This window comes from Sceloporus occidentalis, unplaced genomic scaffold (genome assembly GCF_023333645.1).
Source record: "Sceloporus occidentalis isolate IW3139 unplaced genomic scaffold, rSceOcc1.0.p SCAF_4, whole genome shotgun sequence".
NCBI lineage: Eukaryota > Metazoa > Chordata > Lepidosauria > Squamata > Phrynosomatidae > Sceloporus > Sceloporus occidentalis.
This window is the reverse complement of record NW_028316984.1, coordinates 81,404,045-81,420,971: the sequence shown is the minus strand read 5'-3', so window position 1 is coordinate 81,420,971 and position 16,927 is coordinate 81,404,045. Positions and strand designations below refer to the sequence as shown.

Sequence of the window (16,927 nt, the reverse complement as noted above, 5' to 3'; positions counted from 1 at the left end):
ATTTTATTTCTATTGTTATCTCTCTTGCTGAATTATTTGCCTCTGAAGCTGAGGCGGCAAGTTCACAGCGACACTAAGAGGAAAATTCCCACAGAACTATCCAGAATAAACAAGCATGTCCTCTTAGCTCTGTGCTCGCTTGGCTATTCTCTGGTGTGCCAGAGGTCATTAGGCCTCTTGGCAGAGTAACTGTGAACACCTGTCAGCTGTACAATTTTTGTTGTTGTGTGCCTTTAAGTCATTTCTGACTTATGGTGACCCTCAGGTGAACCTATTACTGGGTTTTCTTGGTAAGATTGGTTCAGAGGGGGTTTGCCTTTGCCTTCTTCTGAAGCTGAGAGAGTGTCACCCAGTGTGTTTCTATGGCTGAGTGTGGATTCAAACCCTGGTCTACAGAGCCTTAGTCAGTTGCTCAAACTATTCACCATGTTGGTTCTGCACTGTACTATACTGTAGGGTAAAATACAAATGCATGAAAACAACAAATGTGTCAATAAATAAGACCGACTGATAAGATGACACATGAGTGAAAATACTATGGTTCTAGCTTGAAGCCTTTAATGAGACATTTGGGCACCATTATCCTTTATACAAGTGCTGCTCAACATATAGACATTAGCAACAACTGACTTGAAATATTCCACCATGATATGATTATGAGCAGCTTCACTACTTTTATCACTGCTAGGATACGTACATCTTTCTAGCCCACTTCCCCTTTACCTGACTGGCGGCGCCCTTGCCGGGCATGTTGTGGAATGTCTTCTGTAGGTTGACATGACCAGGACTTCTTCATCCGCTCAGGACTATATTTGTATCGAGCAGGATCTGAAAGGAGGAGGTGGGAGAATCTATCAACTGCCTTTCTGATACAACTAGGCCACAGGCATGTGTGAATCAAGCTAACCTCATTGCTATCCTCTGACTTTACTACATATAGCAGCAAGGAAAGTCAAGTTCACCTCTCCAGGTTCATTTCTTACCAGGAATGTGTTAATCATGTTAAATTAAAGGAGACAAAGAACAGAACAGGCTCAAGACATTTTGCTACCCAAGGCAAATCTGTCAATGGCACCCACCCTTGACCCCCTGCCCAAAGTCAAGACACATGGTAACCTTGGCCAGCTAAGTTATTTTGTCATCCAAGGCAGAAAGTCTCATAAGCATCTCTTCCCTATTCTTGATAGGAAAAGCCTCAACATAAATATTTGCTGCCCTTTTACAACTCTTCAAATTTGCTGCCTGAAATTTGTTAAACTCTGTCTAACAGTAGGGTTGGCTGTACAAGACGCAGCCCTTCATGAAGGGATGGCACATTTTATTTTGCTTATTGTTGCTTCTGTTACTGCATAAATTCCTCAAATCAGATGACAGGACCTACAAAGCAGGGTAAATTCTTAGCCTCAAGTGGGAACATTTCAACATATCTACTGGTGGAATCTGTCAATGACAGAGCAGGCAGGAAAAAGGATTCAGGAAACAGCCTTTGAGACAAGAAGAGTGGAAACTTACAGTATGAGTCCATTTCCAAGATGGCTTGTTTGGCCTGAATAACAATAATAAAATATTTTAGCATTCAGGAGTTAAAAAGGACAGTCTTGACCTAACAAGCTAAAGAAACATGGACATTCCTACGGCTCTTCTCTCTCTAAATAAGAAATAGAGAAGAGAAAGGGTAAAGATGCTTCCCTCAGCCTCATCTTCCTCTGCAATTGTTCTAAATATTCCTCATTTTTTCTGTTGGATAAAAGAATTAGGCAAAAAGCCAAATACCAAAAACTATTATACGAATTATTATGGAAACTTTTAGGCCTAGCACAATACAACTAGTCTTTGAGAGATTCAACAAACAGGACCAAATAGGGCTACAAATATGTGCATAGAGATAGGCAAGTCCTAGAAACAGACTAAAGCATGGTAAAATACCTAGAAGATGGATATAATGAAGCTTTAGACCAAGGGTGAACCAGAGATTGGTCTATAGCACCCAAACCCCTAATCAGCACAGGCAGTAAGAGCTGATGGGAGCTGCCGTCCAACAACATCTGATACCCCTGCTGTAAAGAACAGCAAAACACCCTATGGAGTTTCTGAGTTCCATTCAGCAGATACAGGGAAGAAAGAAGACCTTCCACTTACTTTCTGAGGGATGATGGCATGGTGATTTTCCAGGATCAAACGCTTGATATGGTGAGTCCAAACCCTCTTCTCTTCACCTGATTTGGCCTGGTAACAAAACATACACTCCTTAAATATGAAAGACTGGGACTCTTCTGACCATGACATAACTCAGGCTTCTGAGTCCCATCTGAAATATACACACTATAGTTCTCAGCTTCTCCAGCACAGAATAACTTTACACGCTATGATCCCTACATAGCATTCTTACCACCAGACATCTTCCATACACAAATAACACTTGGTCCTACAATCCACCACCAGACTGACCTTAATTCCTTGTCCCATCACAAATACCCTGGACCTTGCTTTTGCCACCTTAAAACTCACTTCCTTCCTCAAGGCTTGTCATTCTCACTCAGACCTGCCTTCCTCCAGCATCAGCAACTAGCAATAGGAGCATTACCTTGCTCCTTTCCATCTGCCTGATGATGTCTGCAACTTTGCCCCTTCCCTGCCAACACTGCCAACTTAAGAGTAGCAATGGTTCATCTCCTCACCTGGATATTGTACTGCTGCTTGTTGTGCTTGTAGTGGGTAACAGTGAAGCACAATGAGTCTCGGGTGCTCTCAATCAGCATCAGGGAGGAGCACTGCAGGGCCAGAAGCAGGAGACATCAGTTCAACATAACCTTTACAATTTCAATGGCAGCAGCAACTATTCTTTATTGCCACCATGAAGGACTGTGAGATACTGCCCCCTTTCCCTGGACAACATTCTGAAGTGGTGTTAAGATTTTTTTTTCACGGTGGCTGGAAATAATGTGTGGTGAGGGACTGAGTTCCTAGGTTTGCAATGATGTTTTTTTCAAAAAAGTATGTTGTGGTCTTTGAGTGGAATGGGTTATGATATATGAAAGTGTCAGAAGTAGAGAAATATATAAAATTTTGAGGGCACCCAAAAAGAAAGGGGGAACAGGGGGCTTGGTGAGAGCAAAAGGAAAACTGGATGGGGCATAATTGAGTGGAGCCTGACAGTGGAGTCCAAAACACACTGCAGAAATAATCCAGTTTGAGGTCACTTTTAACTGCCCTGGCTCAATGCTAGGGAATGCAAGGAACTGTAGTTTTGTGAGACCTTTAGCCTTCTCTGTCAGAACATTCTGGTGCCACAACAAACTACAATTCCCAGGATTCCCTAGCACTGAGGTAAAGCAGTTAAATCAGTCTCAAACTGGATTATTTTTGCAGTGTTTTGGACCATAGACTCAGAAAATATCACTGCAATTGATACATAAGCCAGTAGCACCCAAAGGACTGCGGAGAGGTGCCTCTGACCATGGGCAAATAATAAAAATACCACACTGACTCACATCATTTTTACTCTTAATGAAAATCTATCTAAAAATGGTTTTTTGTGGGGGTTTTGGGCTATGTGGCCATGTTCTAGCAGAGTTTCTTCCTGACGTTTCACCAGCATCTGTGGCTAGCATCTTCAGAGAATGCTTGCCTGGAAATGTGGGTGTATATATACTGTGTGAGCCTGGGAATGCAGGAGTGATTTGCATGTGTCTTGTTCTGTGCTGATGGCAGGCTTCAGGCTGGGAGGCTAATGCAAAAGAGGATTAGTGTCTGCTAATTGGTGATCATTATCTGCTGGGAAGAGGCATTCTCTGAAGAGGCCAGCCTCAGATGCTGGCGAAACATCAGGAAGAAAATCTTCTAGAACATGGTCACATAGCCCGAAAAAACCCACAAAAAACTATGGATGCCGACCATGAAAGCCTTCATATATAGAAATACTACCACCAGTATGGTTTTGCAGTCACAATCATTAATGCAAATTAAACTGCTGGGGATGAGGAGGAGAATCTTCCTCTTATCATGCAGTTAGGTACATATCCTATTTGAAGGGCCCCAAATCCACATTAGATTACTTTCAATCATGTGTCCCTTTGAAAATGGTTCTTTTCAATTCTTCTCCCCTATGAGGCTATTTACAGGATCCTGCTGTGGTGCCACAGGGGTGTGTGTCGTATTGTCGTATTTGCCTTGAGGCCCTCTGAATTGGGTCATCAATTCACATACATTTCAGCTGTCAGTTATGAAATCCTACTCAACAAAGGACAAACTTTCTTTTCATCTCTTCTGGCTTAGACTGATACTTGAGATACAAACTCTGTTCCCACAAAAAAAAAAAAAAAAACAAAGACAGGAGGCAAATGACACAGAAGCAGCTATTTCCCTACACCTACTTACTGGAATGTGGCTTTTGTATATGTAGTGATCACTCCGCTTCTTTGTTATCAGCAAAATCTTGTCAAACAAGAAGAAAGTTCTCTCATTTTTGACCCGATGAACACGAAAGGTGCCCTCCAGAACTAATTCCCCATAAGTTGTCAAGTCTGGGCCTTTCCAGTTAATAAGCAATGACTGAATCTCCTGTAATTGGCAAAATAAAGAGCTCAGAGAAGAGATGGAAAGTCCCTAAATTTGCAAGGAAAAGTTGTATATCCATTTTACCATGGAAACGCACTGGGTGAACTTGGGGCAAGTCACAGTCCCTAAGTCTTGGAGGAAGGCAAAGGCAAACCCACTCTGAACAAACCTTGCCAAAAACAACAACAAAAAAACCCACCAGAAAACAACAGCAACACAGCCCTGTGATACATTTGCCTTAGGGTTGCCATAAGTCAGAAATAACTTGAAGACATATGACAACAACAAAAAACAACAACTTCAGAGTAGCCTAGAAACAGTATGAAGTTAAACACCTTGCTCTGCCCACAGTTCCAGTGACCCCTTCAACAAGTCACCTAAGTTGTGCAGCAATTTGAGATTTTAGAAAGCACTCAAGGAACTATGTATTAGTGCACAGAATAAATTAATTTTCTCAGTACTTAGCTGGTATCTCTCCCAGAGTGCATGTATAATTTTCCCTTTCAAATAATGTTTTCCAAATCTGTCAGCAGACTTAAATGCTGACAGTTAACAACAATTCAACTGAAGCTTTTCTTTTCATATCTAGAGGATCTCTTTATTTTTTGTAAAGAGAGGAGTACTGGGTATCTGTCCTTTCTTCTACCCCATTTCAATACCAGAAAATGGGAAAATAGATTGGTTTAGCCTCACAGGATGGTCTGAGAATAGATTCTAAAGAGGACAGTGAATCTAGGTTCCAATTTTTTTTCTTTTTTGTGCATTTATAGTCCAGACATTTAATAAACTATTCAAGCTGGCTCTAGTATCTCCCCTCTGTATTTCAACATTCCTTCTGCATTCAGAGGATTTCAGTTTCACAGGTTAAAACCAGAATGGGCATTATAATAATAATAATTCAATCTGAGTTCCTGTGTCTTTAGAAGAAATTCCTCTGATAACTTCTGTGTCCATTCCTATTAGAAAGCTAGTAAAGGTGAATGAGTGATACAACTATACAGCTCCCAGACCAGAATGTGCTCTACGTTTTTTTAAATAAAGCTCTCATCCACACACAAATTGTATTTAGAAATAGATTTGCTCTCACCACCTTCTTTAAATTTTGACAGACTACTACAAATATCAGTCTTTCATCTTTAGCCACCTGCTTTCTTTCTTTCTCATCCATATTTACTTTGTATTCCCATGAATATAATCCTGTTGTTATCTTCTGGATGACTAAAGAACTGATTGCCTCAGACTAAATTACTTACCTAGTTACTCAAAACCCTACCAATTGTTTCTGCAGAGCGTCATCATCTTAGTGATCACTCCTTGCTCGAACGCCCTACAGTACTAACTTAATTGGATAAATACACAGATGAATATCAAATTAACATCCAACCCCAACCCCCTTGTGCATGTCCAGAACCTTGATAATAGTACAGTAAAATGTAAAAATTAACAGTTAAGAAGTTTGTCAGTAATTTCAAAGAAAATTATTCTTTGGCATTAATGCTGACCAAAGTGGATCCTCACAAGGGTGTTTTCATGTAGGTATAGCCTAAACTTGGGACTTGGAATAATGAGAGGGAGAAATAAGGATGCATGAAAAACAAAAGAATAGGGAAATCTAAAGAAACTGGCATCAAACTTAAATCTGCCAGGGTGCTATTCTGAGAGTATCTACAAAGCTTAAATTCTGTGAGGGTTCCAGCCATTGTAATAAACATTAATATTTAATTAATTAAATTAATAAATACCATTTTTTAAAAAAGGGCTCCAACCATGGTGGGGCATTTTCAACAGCAGCATAAACCTAAGAATAGGTGATGTTAAATATCAATCAAAGAATGCAGCTGAGATTATGCCTAGAACTTTTCTCTCACTTCCATGCAACTATCTATTGCTGGGAATCATGTGGTTTCTCCAAGGCCATTTTGCAGTGCCAAAACCTCCACCACCTTTCCAGATTTATTTATTTAATTACTTCTGTACCTGCTATGTTTTGTTTTAGAAAAAGAGATCTGGTTTCCCAAAACCTCAAAACTGACTAGTTTCATATAGAAGGGATGGTGTGGCCTCCAAAAGGTTCAGGGGATGGAAAAATACCCCCAGATCCCTGAGGCTTGCCCACTTAAGTGGCCTTCAACTAGTAAGTTGGTGAACCCTAAGTGGGTCACAACCCCATCTAAGATGGTTTACACTGGTATCATCAGTACCCTCTTATTTTCTTTATTTAAAGTGAAAGTTGTTTGTTTTCAGAAGAAAGGGCAAGTTAACCAGGTGATGAGAGGCAGTGAAAGACAATCCTCCAGCAACCCTGCTTATTGAATAAAAAAGAAAAAAATCAACAGATGTAACTCCCAGCTCTGTACAATGTGATGCAAAATTCTACCAATATGCCATCTGCTATGGAGCTTCTAAAAGGTACTGGAGCCTTGTCCTCCTTTACATCTTCATAGGAAAAGCAGAAAGATGGAGATGCATGCAAACAAAATTTAAAAGTAAGACCTATGTGAAAGGCTGTATCTTAAAAAAGGGCCTGGTTTTAAAAAGAGTGAAGACTACTGTTTTATATTACATGTAATTAGGGAGCAGAGAAGAGTATCCAGGTCAGAGGGTGAGGCTTCTATGTAGACAAGCTTGATCCTTTACTCCAGGGATTGCGGAGGGTGTGTAAGGAAATGCAGTGGAATAAATGTGTTTTGTAAAAAGAACGCATAGGTTAAATGCCTGGAGCAAGAATTGAAAGGTGTGTTGTTGTGAAGTGACTGAACTACTAACAGGAGAGTGAAACAAGACATACAACAAGACACAGAGCATGCACGCACAGAAGTCTGAAACAGCAAGTTAAATATTACAAACTAGAATGGGGAAAATGGAGCACCATACCAAATAGGAAGAACAAAGCTAGCTGTTTTCTCTGTTTAAAAACAAAACAAAACCCTACAACATAACACCAAAATATTCTTCACTTTAGCCATCAACCCTTTTGGGGTGGGGGGAAAGTGCAGGATAGCAGAAAGGGAAGAAATTACAAAGACAGTGATGGCATTTCATTCTCTTTCTGTTTTCCAAGTCAGTTTTATTCTGCCTATACCATTAAGATAATCTGAATTTCCTTTTGGGGTCATGAACACGTGGCATCACCTGACACATCAGAAAGCTATGAATATACCACACTCAGCTATGCTTCACTAGAGTTACCCATCATTCAAGCTGGCATCACAGACCACACCCAGAACAACTTTCCCTTTTTCAATCACCTGTAGTCGCACAGCATGTTCATGCTTCCTTTTCATGTCATTGATGTACCAAGCCACACAGGTCATGGTGTCAATTGCTTCTTCCACCACTTCATAGCCATCCTCTTCTATGTCAAAGTGCTTTGCTATCTCCTGGAGAAAACCACACAAAGAAAAATAAGACAAAAGCTGTAACGCTAGGGGACCAGCAGAAAACGCAATGACCAAATAATCTCATACAGTTTTGGAACTTGTCTAAATTTGAAAATAAATGTTAGGCTGTTGTACCACAGTGTTTGTGCTCTATTTGTATCTAGCCATCAGCTTATAAAGTTGTAGAATCACACTGGTTCTATGTTTGCACAGTCTTGGGTTATCTATGGTTGCTTGTATGTTAGTTTATTTGATAACACTGCTGGTGGGGCTCACCCTCAAGTTTGTTTGTTAAGATACAAATGGGGAACATTTTAACAAACCATGAAGTTCAATTTGGAATGGACAAAAGTAGTATAGGGAAAGACAAAGAAAAGAGCATGGACTTTGTTGCAGCTTAAGGGTTAGTAAATTTCCACCCTCAGTCTGTGGACCTTCTTACATTTTATCAGGAAGAATTATCTTATTCTACAAAATCACACTAATGACCGCTACTGGAAAGAATAGTTCAGATTTAGGAATCATGTGCTGCAGCTACACATCAAGCTGAGCTGTTTTACCTTTAACCACCCACAGAAAGAACTGTAATTCTAAAAGTGTTTTGCAAAAATTGGATTCTCCTAAACACCTTCAAAAGGATACAATTTCCTCAGTTTCTTGTGGGAAACATAATAGTTAAACCAATTTAAACCAGTTCAGGCTTGTACTGCAGATGTAGCTACAAGTACATCCCTGAATAAAAGTAAGCTAAAATCTAGACAATATTGGCTTGAGTGAATGGTCTGTCCAATATTTCAGGTGTATGTTCTCAGGGCAGACATATTGGTGTCCTGCTGTTTACAGAAAGTTCTTTCATCTAGCCATCTCTGAAAAGAAGAGGGGAGGTGATATTAGTTTCTTTTTATTCCCTATTCTTTCTGCAGGCCTTCACTTGTGCCCCCAAACCTGCTCCAGACTGGATGACTCTCTGAAATAGCATGGGAGGTAACATGGTGGACTGCAGAAGAAAAGGAAAATGTATGAAAACAGACTTTTTCTTCCAATTCTCTTCCATTCATAGAAGCCATTGGATGAAAACACACCACTGGATACACCTCAAGGATGATCCATCATTTTGGCCAGTATTTAAGGGCTAATTTCTGTTTACATGATCACAACATATCAACTAAGATGCAAATCTGATTCCCTGCTAGAAACATGACATTAGAAAATGGTTCTAAAGTAAACAGATTCTGGGTGGCCAAACTCTCAAGTAATTCCCACAATATACTTCTACCTACATGATACTAGGACCCAGAGCAATGGATGCGAGTTACAGGAAAAGAGATTCCACCTCAACATTAGGAGAAACTTCCTTACAGTAAGGGCTATTCAACAGCGGAACACACTCCCTTGGAGAGAAGTGGAGTCTCCTTCCTTGGAGGTCTTTAAACAGAGGCTGGATGGTCATTGTCGGGGATGCTTTGATTGAGATTTCCTGCATGGCAGGGGGTTGGACTGGATGGCCCTTGCAGCCCCTTCCAACTCTACGATTCTATGATTCTATGTGACCCATGTAGGCAAAGGTAATCTGCATGGCCACAAAAAAGAGTTTCATCTGATTTGGGGATTGCTGTAATCTTTTTTCCCCCTTGTGTTTTATGCTGCCTTTATTTTTCTGGTGTTATTTTTTATTTTCTATCTAAATTTTGTTTTATAGTTTTTTATAAGAAACCATCCAGAGAACCAATTCAGCTATGAGATTACATTATTAATTATGCCACACAGATTTCTTTTTTCGTTTTGTTTTGTTTTGAGGGTCATACTTTTGGATCTCAAAGCTACAATGCAAGAAACCTGTTGTGATAATATATATTACCTGAAGAAGCAAGTGATATTTGAGAATGCGCTGGACAGGCTTGAGAAGGTAGGAGCCAAGGGGCAATGAGTGACGGATTTGCTCTTGCCTCTCACGGAAGAATTTGGCCAGCTGTTTGTTCCTCATGCATTCAGTCAGAGCAGCTACAGAACTGGTGGGAGAACCCAGCAGAAAATGAATGACATCAAAGATCAAAGCAAACAATCCCCTGTATTACCTCAAGGATGAGAGACAGGTATGTTCAAATACTCAGGCAAGGGCCTGCAATAGAAGACACATCGTGAAATGACATCACTCACTGGAAAAGATCCTTGGCAAAGTGTAAGTAAGTAGAAAAAGAGAAAGATCATATAACAGGTGGATTGGCTCAATCTAAGACAGTGTTTCTCAACCTGTGGGTCACGATCCCTTTGGGGGTCAAATAACCCTTTCATAGGGATTGCCTAAGACCATTGGAAAACATATATTTCCAATATGTGTTTAGGAACCGAGACACAGCAATTTTATGGTTGGGAGTCATCATAACATGAGGAACTATATTAAAGGGTCACAGCATTAGGAAGATTAAGAACCACTGATCTAAGAGGTTATGGACCTGAGTTTGCAAGACATGAAGCAGGGCTGTTAATAACTGGGGTACCTGGAGGTCTCTCATTCATAGGATCGCCATAAGTCAAAGCTGGCTGGACAGGATATAATACCACAAAATACACAGCCCTACATATACAGTCTATTCACTCAACAGAGGCTGCCCAGAAGCCTTTCATATATAAAACATTTCAGCACTCATTAAGAAAGAATGAACTGTCCAAAAAAATTATTAGAGAGTATAGAAATTATTACACTTGTCCCTCAGCATTTGCAGTCTTGCTTTTTGTGTCCCTTGGTCTTTCATGAATGGCAAGCACAGAGGGACAAACTGGTGCATGCACCTGAAGGCCACCCACAGGGCCATGCACAGGAGCATGTGGCCATTCAAACCAATGGGGCTTGAATATTTGCAATTTTTTGTTTTCACCAGTGGGGGTGGGGGTGGTCTGGAACTGATCCTCTGTGAAAATGGAAGGGCAACTGTACATCCTTTCTGCATCACAAAAGATACTCACTTTGGGTAGTTATTGCAGTACTGAGTATATATATCAAAGTCTTGGCTCTGTTGGGGAAAGAAAAAGAGAGGGAGAAATGAACAATGAATTTATATTCACCTTACACCCAGTAGTGATCATTTCAATTGTCCAGCTCTTGCCTTTGTTACCTAGAGAAAGGTGGGGAGGGGACTGGGAAGAACCCACCAGCTATCGGTATTATTTTAATTGTTGGGGGAATCAGATTTGTAAGAGGCTGGATGACTTTTAGGGCCATTTGCACCTGTTAATTTCTCAGTTATTACCAGTAATAACTGAGAAGAACTCCAGGACTGGAGTGAATTAAAAGTTTTATTTGGAAAAATAGCGGACATACACAATAGTGATTCACATCAACAGGGCATTCAGAATTAACCGAAATGGAAATATGGAAATATAGCAGAGTTTTAGGGTTTTGCAGAGTGTGTGTGATAATTAGCTGCCCAAAGAGTAGACCACAGAAAGATGGAGTGGCTAAGACTGGGAGGTCTGAGGGCAGCAAGGTTGCACACACAGAGGGCAACCTGCTATGGGCTACCTGATGAGGTAACAAAAGCTGGATGTCGGTTTCCCAGAAATCAACAATGGCATTCTGGACTGGTTGAGAGCTTTAATTTTAGTATGACAAAAACAGTAACTGGATCAGGATATCCCCAGAATGGATGGGAAGGGAAGTTTCCCTGGGAACACAACAGGGGATAGGCAGAGAAGTTGACTTAGTGCTTTGGGAGCAAGAAGATCCTTTGTCTCAATGTGCAAGAGGAAATGCAGATGACTTGGGGGAAGAAATGAGCTCTTAGAACACATATTCAGATTTGATTGTCTTATTACCTGAATGTGCACATGCCTCAGGACACACTCCTGGGAAACTGACCTAGTGTTCCTGAAAAATAATTGATCTCTCAAGAACATCCTGTCTCCAGATGTGAGATATGAAATATGGGGACCCCAAAATACAGTGTTGGCTATATAGGGTGTGCTAACCCCTCTCAAGAAGACCCAGGATTAGCCTCTGATCTCTCATCACTTTTGTGGAATCACTCCAATAAGCATGGGAATGGAATGTCACCGTGCCACTGCCTGTTGGGTTGCTCCTTCATAATCTGTCAGAGATTTACCACAATGTTATAACTCCTCTTCTGCTTACCCTGTCCACAAAACATCTTGCCACAGCAACAGGGTCATTATGGCAGCTGTCCAAATCTTGCAGGAGCTCACTGAGCAGAAATTGAAAGAGAAAGAGTAATTTATCACTCAGTCAGACATCCACATACAAGGTATTCTTGTTTAGTGTATTTGAAGACACAGCAGCACAGCACAGGCACCCCATAAATCAGTGAGGACATGCTGCAGGCAAACTGCAAGACAAACTCTTCACTCCCTCCGTTCCCCCAGTTTAGAAGCAGAATGCGGGGTAGCCAATCATGCAAAGTATTTGGGTGCAGTACCCACCTGGAGAGGGGCAGCCCTTCCACTGCTGCCAGGGGAGTCAAAAAACACAAAGCAGATGTTACACAGAAAGAGATGCACTTTCTGGTTAAAATGACTAACCTATCCTTCTGTTCCACTCAGGAAATTATTTCCAGTACCAGTGCTAGGGTTTTATTGACCCAAACCAGCAGAATTTCCCAGAACATGGAAAAGTGACTTCTGAAGCTACATGTCTCAGAATCCCCTAGTCAGCAGGGATGATTCTGGGAGCCATAGTCCAAACAAACAAACAAAACCCAAACCACTTTTCCACATGCTAGGATTTATCTGCCATACTGAATGTTTCACAAAGACATGTTGTGGAGCAATTTCTGCCCTGAGGAACTTGTAATTTAATAAGGTAAGACACAAGAGAGGAAACAGGTTCACAGAACTGCCAAGCAAGCAACTAAACATCCACTTATCTGGGAGCAATGTGAACTCAAGCTGCTCCTCTCCAAATTACTTCCTTGTACAGAGAGAGTTGTGACTTCTCTGTTCTAGGGCAACAATATCTCTTTCAAGCCAAATGTACCAAGAAGATGCTGTTACAGCTGAATGTCTTTCTTAGTTACAGCCCATCAATACTGAAGGAAATCCCAAGAGTCAAATAGCCATGTCAGTATTTTGGAGTCTTTGGGAATGGAGAAAACTCTTCTGGTTACATCTGAAAGTACAGTCGTCCTTCCATATGCATGAATTCTTTATCCACAGATTCAACCATCCATGGTTTGCTAACATTTTAAAAATATATAAATTCCAAAAACAAACCTTGATGTTGCCATTTTATATGGAGGATACCATTTTACTATGCCTTTGTATTTACTGGGACTTGAGAATCCATAGATTTTGGTATCCATGTGGGTTTCTAGAACTAAACCCCAGCAGACATCAAGGGCCCACTGTATTTAGGACTCCAATTTCCAATAATAACAGGAGTGAGGAAAACGGAAGGCTACTCTTCTTTACATGGACATATCAAAACCTTATTGATCATACCATCTATCCTTTCAGCCAGAATTTACTTGATAACAGTAAATGGGCAATAACCTATCCTTATTATCATCTACTGAGACTTTTCAGTGGTAGGTTGAAAGGAATTTCAAGTTCATAACAGGTATGTAACAAACATCTGTCCTCAGGTAGCCAAAGCAAGGAATAAATATTTATTTTCTGTGTACAGATATGACCATTCCATACATTAATGGATGGTTGAGTGGTTCCAGAATAAACTCAGCACTGAAGTACAATATGAAACAATAAGAACTATTAACTATTAAAACAATCCAATCAACATTCACGATTCTAAGATGTATATTATTTACAGTTTTTTATGGCAACAAAGAGACTATAAAGATGGCACTATGTGATCTTCTTTGGGAAGGGTGTTCTTGAACCAGGATAACACCATTAAAGAGTACCCCTCCCCCAAAAAAGTTATGTACCTCACTTGATTAAGCAGGGGCACTCAAAATAGGGCTTTTGAAGAAGATCTTAATGTTTAGATAAGTACATGCATGACAGAACATTTTTTTCGGGCAAACTGGTCCCATTTCAGGGCTTCAGTCAAAACCAGTACATCAAACAGGGGCTGGAACAAGAACAGGATAAACCATGGCATGGCTAGTTTGCTGTTTGTAAGACCTGCTAATAGATCTACACTGATAGGGTAAAATAGGATTGTAGGAGTCTCATGCTTGCCTTCTACCTGTCCCACTGCTATGACCAAACCCTTTAGGGAAGGCTACATCTGCTGTATTTTTCAAAGAGGAATGAGAGGTGCATCTACACTGTATAAATAATGCAGTTTGACACAGCTTTAATTGCAGTGACTCTATTGTACAGAATCTTGAGATTTGTAGTTTTGTGAGGCACCAACACCCTTTAGCAGAGATGGCTAAAGATCTTGTAAAACTACAAATCCCAGGATTCTGTAGGATGGAGCTGCAGCACTTAAAGTTGTGTCAAACTGCATTATTTCTATAATGTAGAAGTGTGCTGAGAGAGAAATTGTGGGGATGCCAAAATAGCTATGGCTAATGCATAAACTATACTCACCTATTTAATTCGTAGATATCCTCAATATTCCCAAAGAGTGCACTGACTTGTTCCGGTCGCAGCAGCAGCTCTTGCATGTCTATGATCTTCCCCAAGTAATTCTGCCAAGCCACAGTATGCCATGAGCATTGCCACACAGACAGAAAGCAAAAAATTAGAACATTACAATAGATTGCTCCTCCACCTACATGTGTAACGGTGGTAGCCAAGTCAAGGGAGAGTATATATAATCCAGACCCCCTTTTTACATATATTCCAAAGGTGGTCAACAACTCCAAAAGCATCACATATAGTTTCAGTAAAGTGTGGAACCTTGTGGGGCTGCACTCTAGTTCCCAGAATCCCCTAGCCATCAAGGCCACTGACTGAATTTCAAGCATAACATGGAGACAGACGAAATTCACAGCAGCATACACAAACTATTATTTTATTCACATGCCATGAATATATATTCCTCATTCAAAGGAACTGAGAGAAGAGCACAAAGGTTCTGACCAGCAAAACACTGCAAGGCCTTCTTGGCCAGACAAATCCATCAGATCCTCTAAACCTCCTGCTTTGACCTGGGTCTCCTATGGTAGACTGAAGAAACCTTTAATGCCAAAACAGAATGATGGGAGGCCTGTATGACAGTATGCAACACAGCAATGAACTGAAGAAATATGTCCCAACATGCAGGCTAAGCATGACACGCAGACTTACCTCTACAATACTTCGCAAATCCCGGACATACATGCGCTCCGATTCCACAATCTCCAACACCACACGCTCTAGATAGCTCAGTTTGGAGTGGGAGGCAGAAGAAGAAAGGGAAGGGCTCTTCAAAGTTCGCCAGGGTCCTGAGGCAGCATTGTTGTTGGCATTGTGCAGCAGTCCAACCCTCAAGGAGGTTGTATCAGCAGGTGTTGGCGCCAGGTCATTCCAATCCTCCATAATGTGGTTAGCATTGGTCAGGGATCCAGGCAGCTGGGTCACAGAGGGTCCTGAGGAGTTCATGCCTGAAGAAGCAGAATCTGGAATCCTTTCATTTCTTCCAGGATAGGGAGCAACCAGGAACCTGGGGAACTCTGTGAAAAGAGGGAGAGAAAACACATTTTTAAGGAGCCCTGAAAAGTAAAGCTGAATTGTGCAAGTTATGACAGGCAGGAATTAGAGAAAGTGACAGTTATGCATTGTTTTAAATTAAAGTGATTTAAATCAAACTTGAAATCATCAAGAAAAACAACTGATTTGAAATCAAACACACAAAGGAACAATAAACATTTCTTGAAGATTAAATGACCAGAGCTTCCCAGAATCAAGGCTGATAGTTACAGAGGGGTGTGTGTGTTTGTGTGTGTGTGTGTGTGTGTGTCTGCCTTCAAGTCACCTGTCGATTTCTGGCAAACAGACGAATTTCATAGGATTTTCTTAGGCAATTAATACCCAGAGGTTCCTTCCTGATAAATATAGCCTACAGCACATGGTATTCATTGGTAGTCTCCCATCCAAGTACTAACCAGAGCTGACCCTGCTTAGCTTCCCAGATCAGACATGATCCAGTGCCTTTAAGATATTTAGGAGGATGGTTATAGTTAGTGGGCAGAAACAGAGCACTTGACTTATGTCTTCATGTTAAACATCACACATTTTGGTCAGCGAGATTTTCAGCAAATCTTCCCTTAAAGAAGCAGAACTATGTGACTGAGTTCCACAGCCTGTTTCCAATGGCTGCAGACAGAGCAGTGAGCTTTGTTCAAAGTGTATGCCAAAAACAGATTCAGTGTCAAGAAAAAAGACAGAGATTTAATACGAGTGAATAATTCTGTTAATCAATAACTGGGTTCAGATTCCAGGTAAATCATGGCCACACTGGCTGTCATGGTGAAAAGATACTATCTCCCAGTCTTAGTTTCTTGCCTGTAAAATGGGATTAATGGAGCAATTTAAAGGGACTTGTGAGGACCAACAAGATAAGGATTGAAAACTAAAGGAGTTACGCAAATAAGGACTACCAGTAAGAAGAATTGCCTGCAATAACACAAGTCAATGTTTTTTAAGGTGCTTCTTTGTATCTTATATTTGTGAAGTAGTTTCAAATGTTAAAATGTGTTTTTTCCTGATAATTCAAAATGAATAGCCTATCTTAAGTCTTCAATAAGTTAAATAGTCATAAAGAGCACTTTTATTTTAAATATTGCCCCTAGCACAGACTTTCCCCTCAGTCCAGAGTGGGGGAAATTATTTTTTAAAGGGGGAAAATATGACTGTGGATTTTTAGCAATAAGAGCAAACATTTTTATTGAATTAAGACTAGTGAGTAATATTTAGTGGTCACCCTCAAACAATATGGTTTTAAAATACTATCTGAAGGTAAGTTAATAAAACAAACCCACCCAGGTCAACATTAGCAATTTCCTAAAACTGAAATTTTGATACCAGCCCACAAACTGATATATGACATGGTCAGGGAAGCACCAGGTTCTCTATTTTAATGTAGG

The 16,927-nt window shown here is 40.5% G+C and overlaps 1 protein-coding gene across 1 annotated transcript in view; it reads right to left on the bottom strand.

Annotated features, from left to right (window-relative positions):
• Positions 1-16,927, bottom strand: part of PLEKHG3 (pleckstrin homology and RhoGEF domain containing G3) — a 62,612-nt gene that overhangs the window by 13,327 nt on the left and 32,358 nt on the right. The window contains exons 2-12 of the mRNA XM_089520536.1: positions 15,150-15,514; positions 14,448-14,548; positions 12,067-12,136; positions 10,902-10,948; positions 9,796-9,946; positions 7,806-7,937; positions 4,378-4,560; positions 2,679-2,771; positions 2,140-2,226; positions 1,513-1,546; positions 724-828 (exon numbers count right to left, since the gene is read on the bottom strand). Of these exons, the coding sequence (XP_089376662.1) occupies positions 724-828; positions 1,513-1,546; positions 2,140-2,226; positions 2,679-2,771; positions 4,378-4,560; positions 7,806-7,937; positions 9,796-9,946; positions 10,902-10,948; positions 12,067-12,136; positions 14,448-14,548; positions 15,150-15,443 (1,297 nt within the window). The 5' untranslated portion in view covers positions 15,444-15,514. The remainder of the gene's footprint in view (positions 1-723; positions 829-1,512; positions 1,547-2,139; positions 2,227-2,678; positions 2,772-4,377; positions 4,561-7,805; positions 7,938-9,795; positions 9,947-10,901; positions 10,949-12,066; positions 12,137-14,447; positions 14,549-15,149; positions 15,515-16,927) is intronic.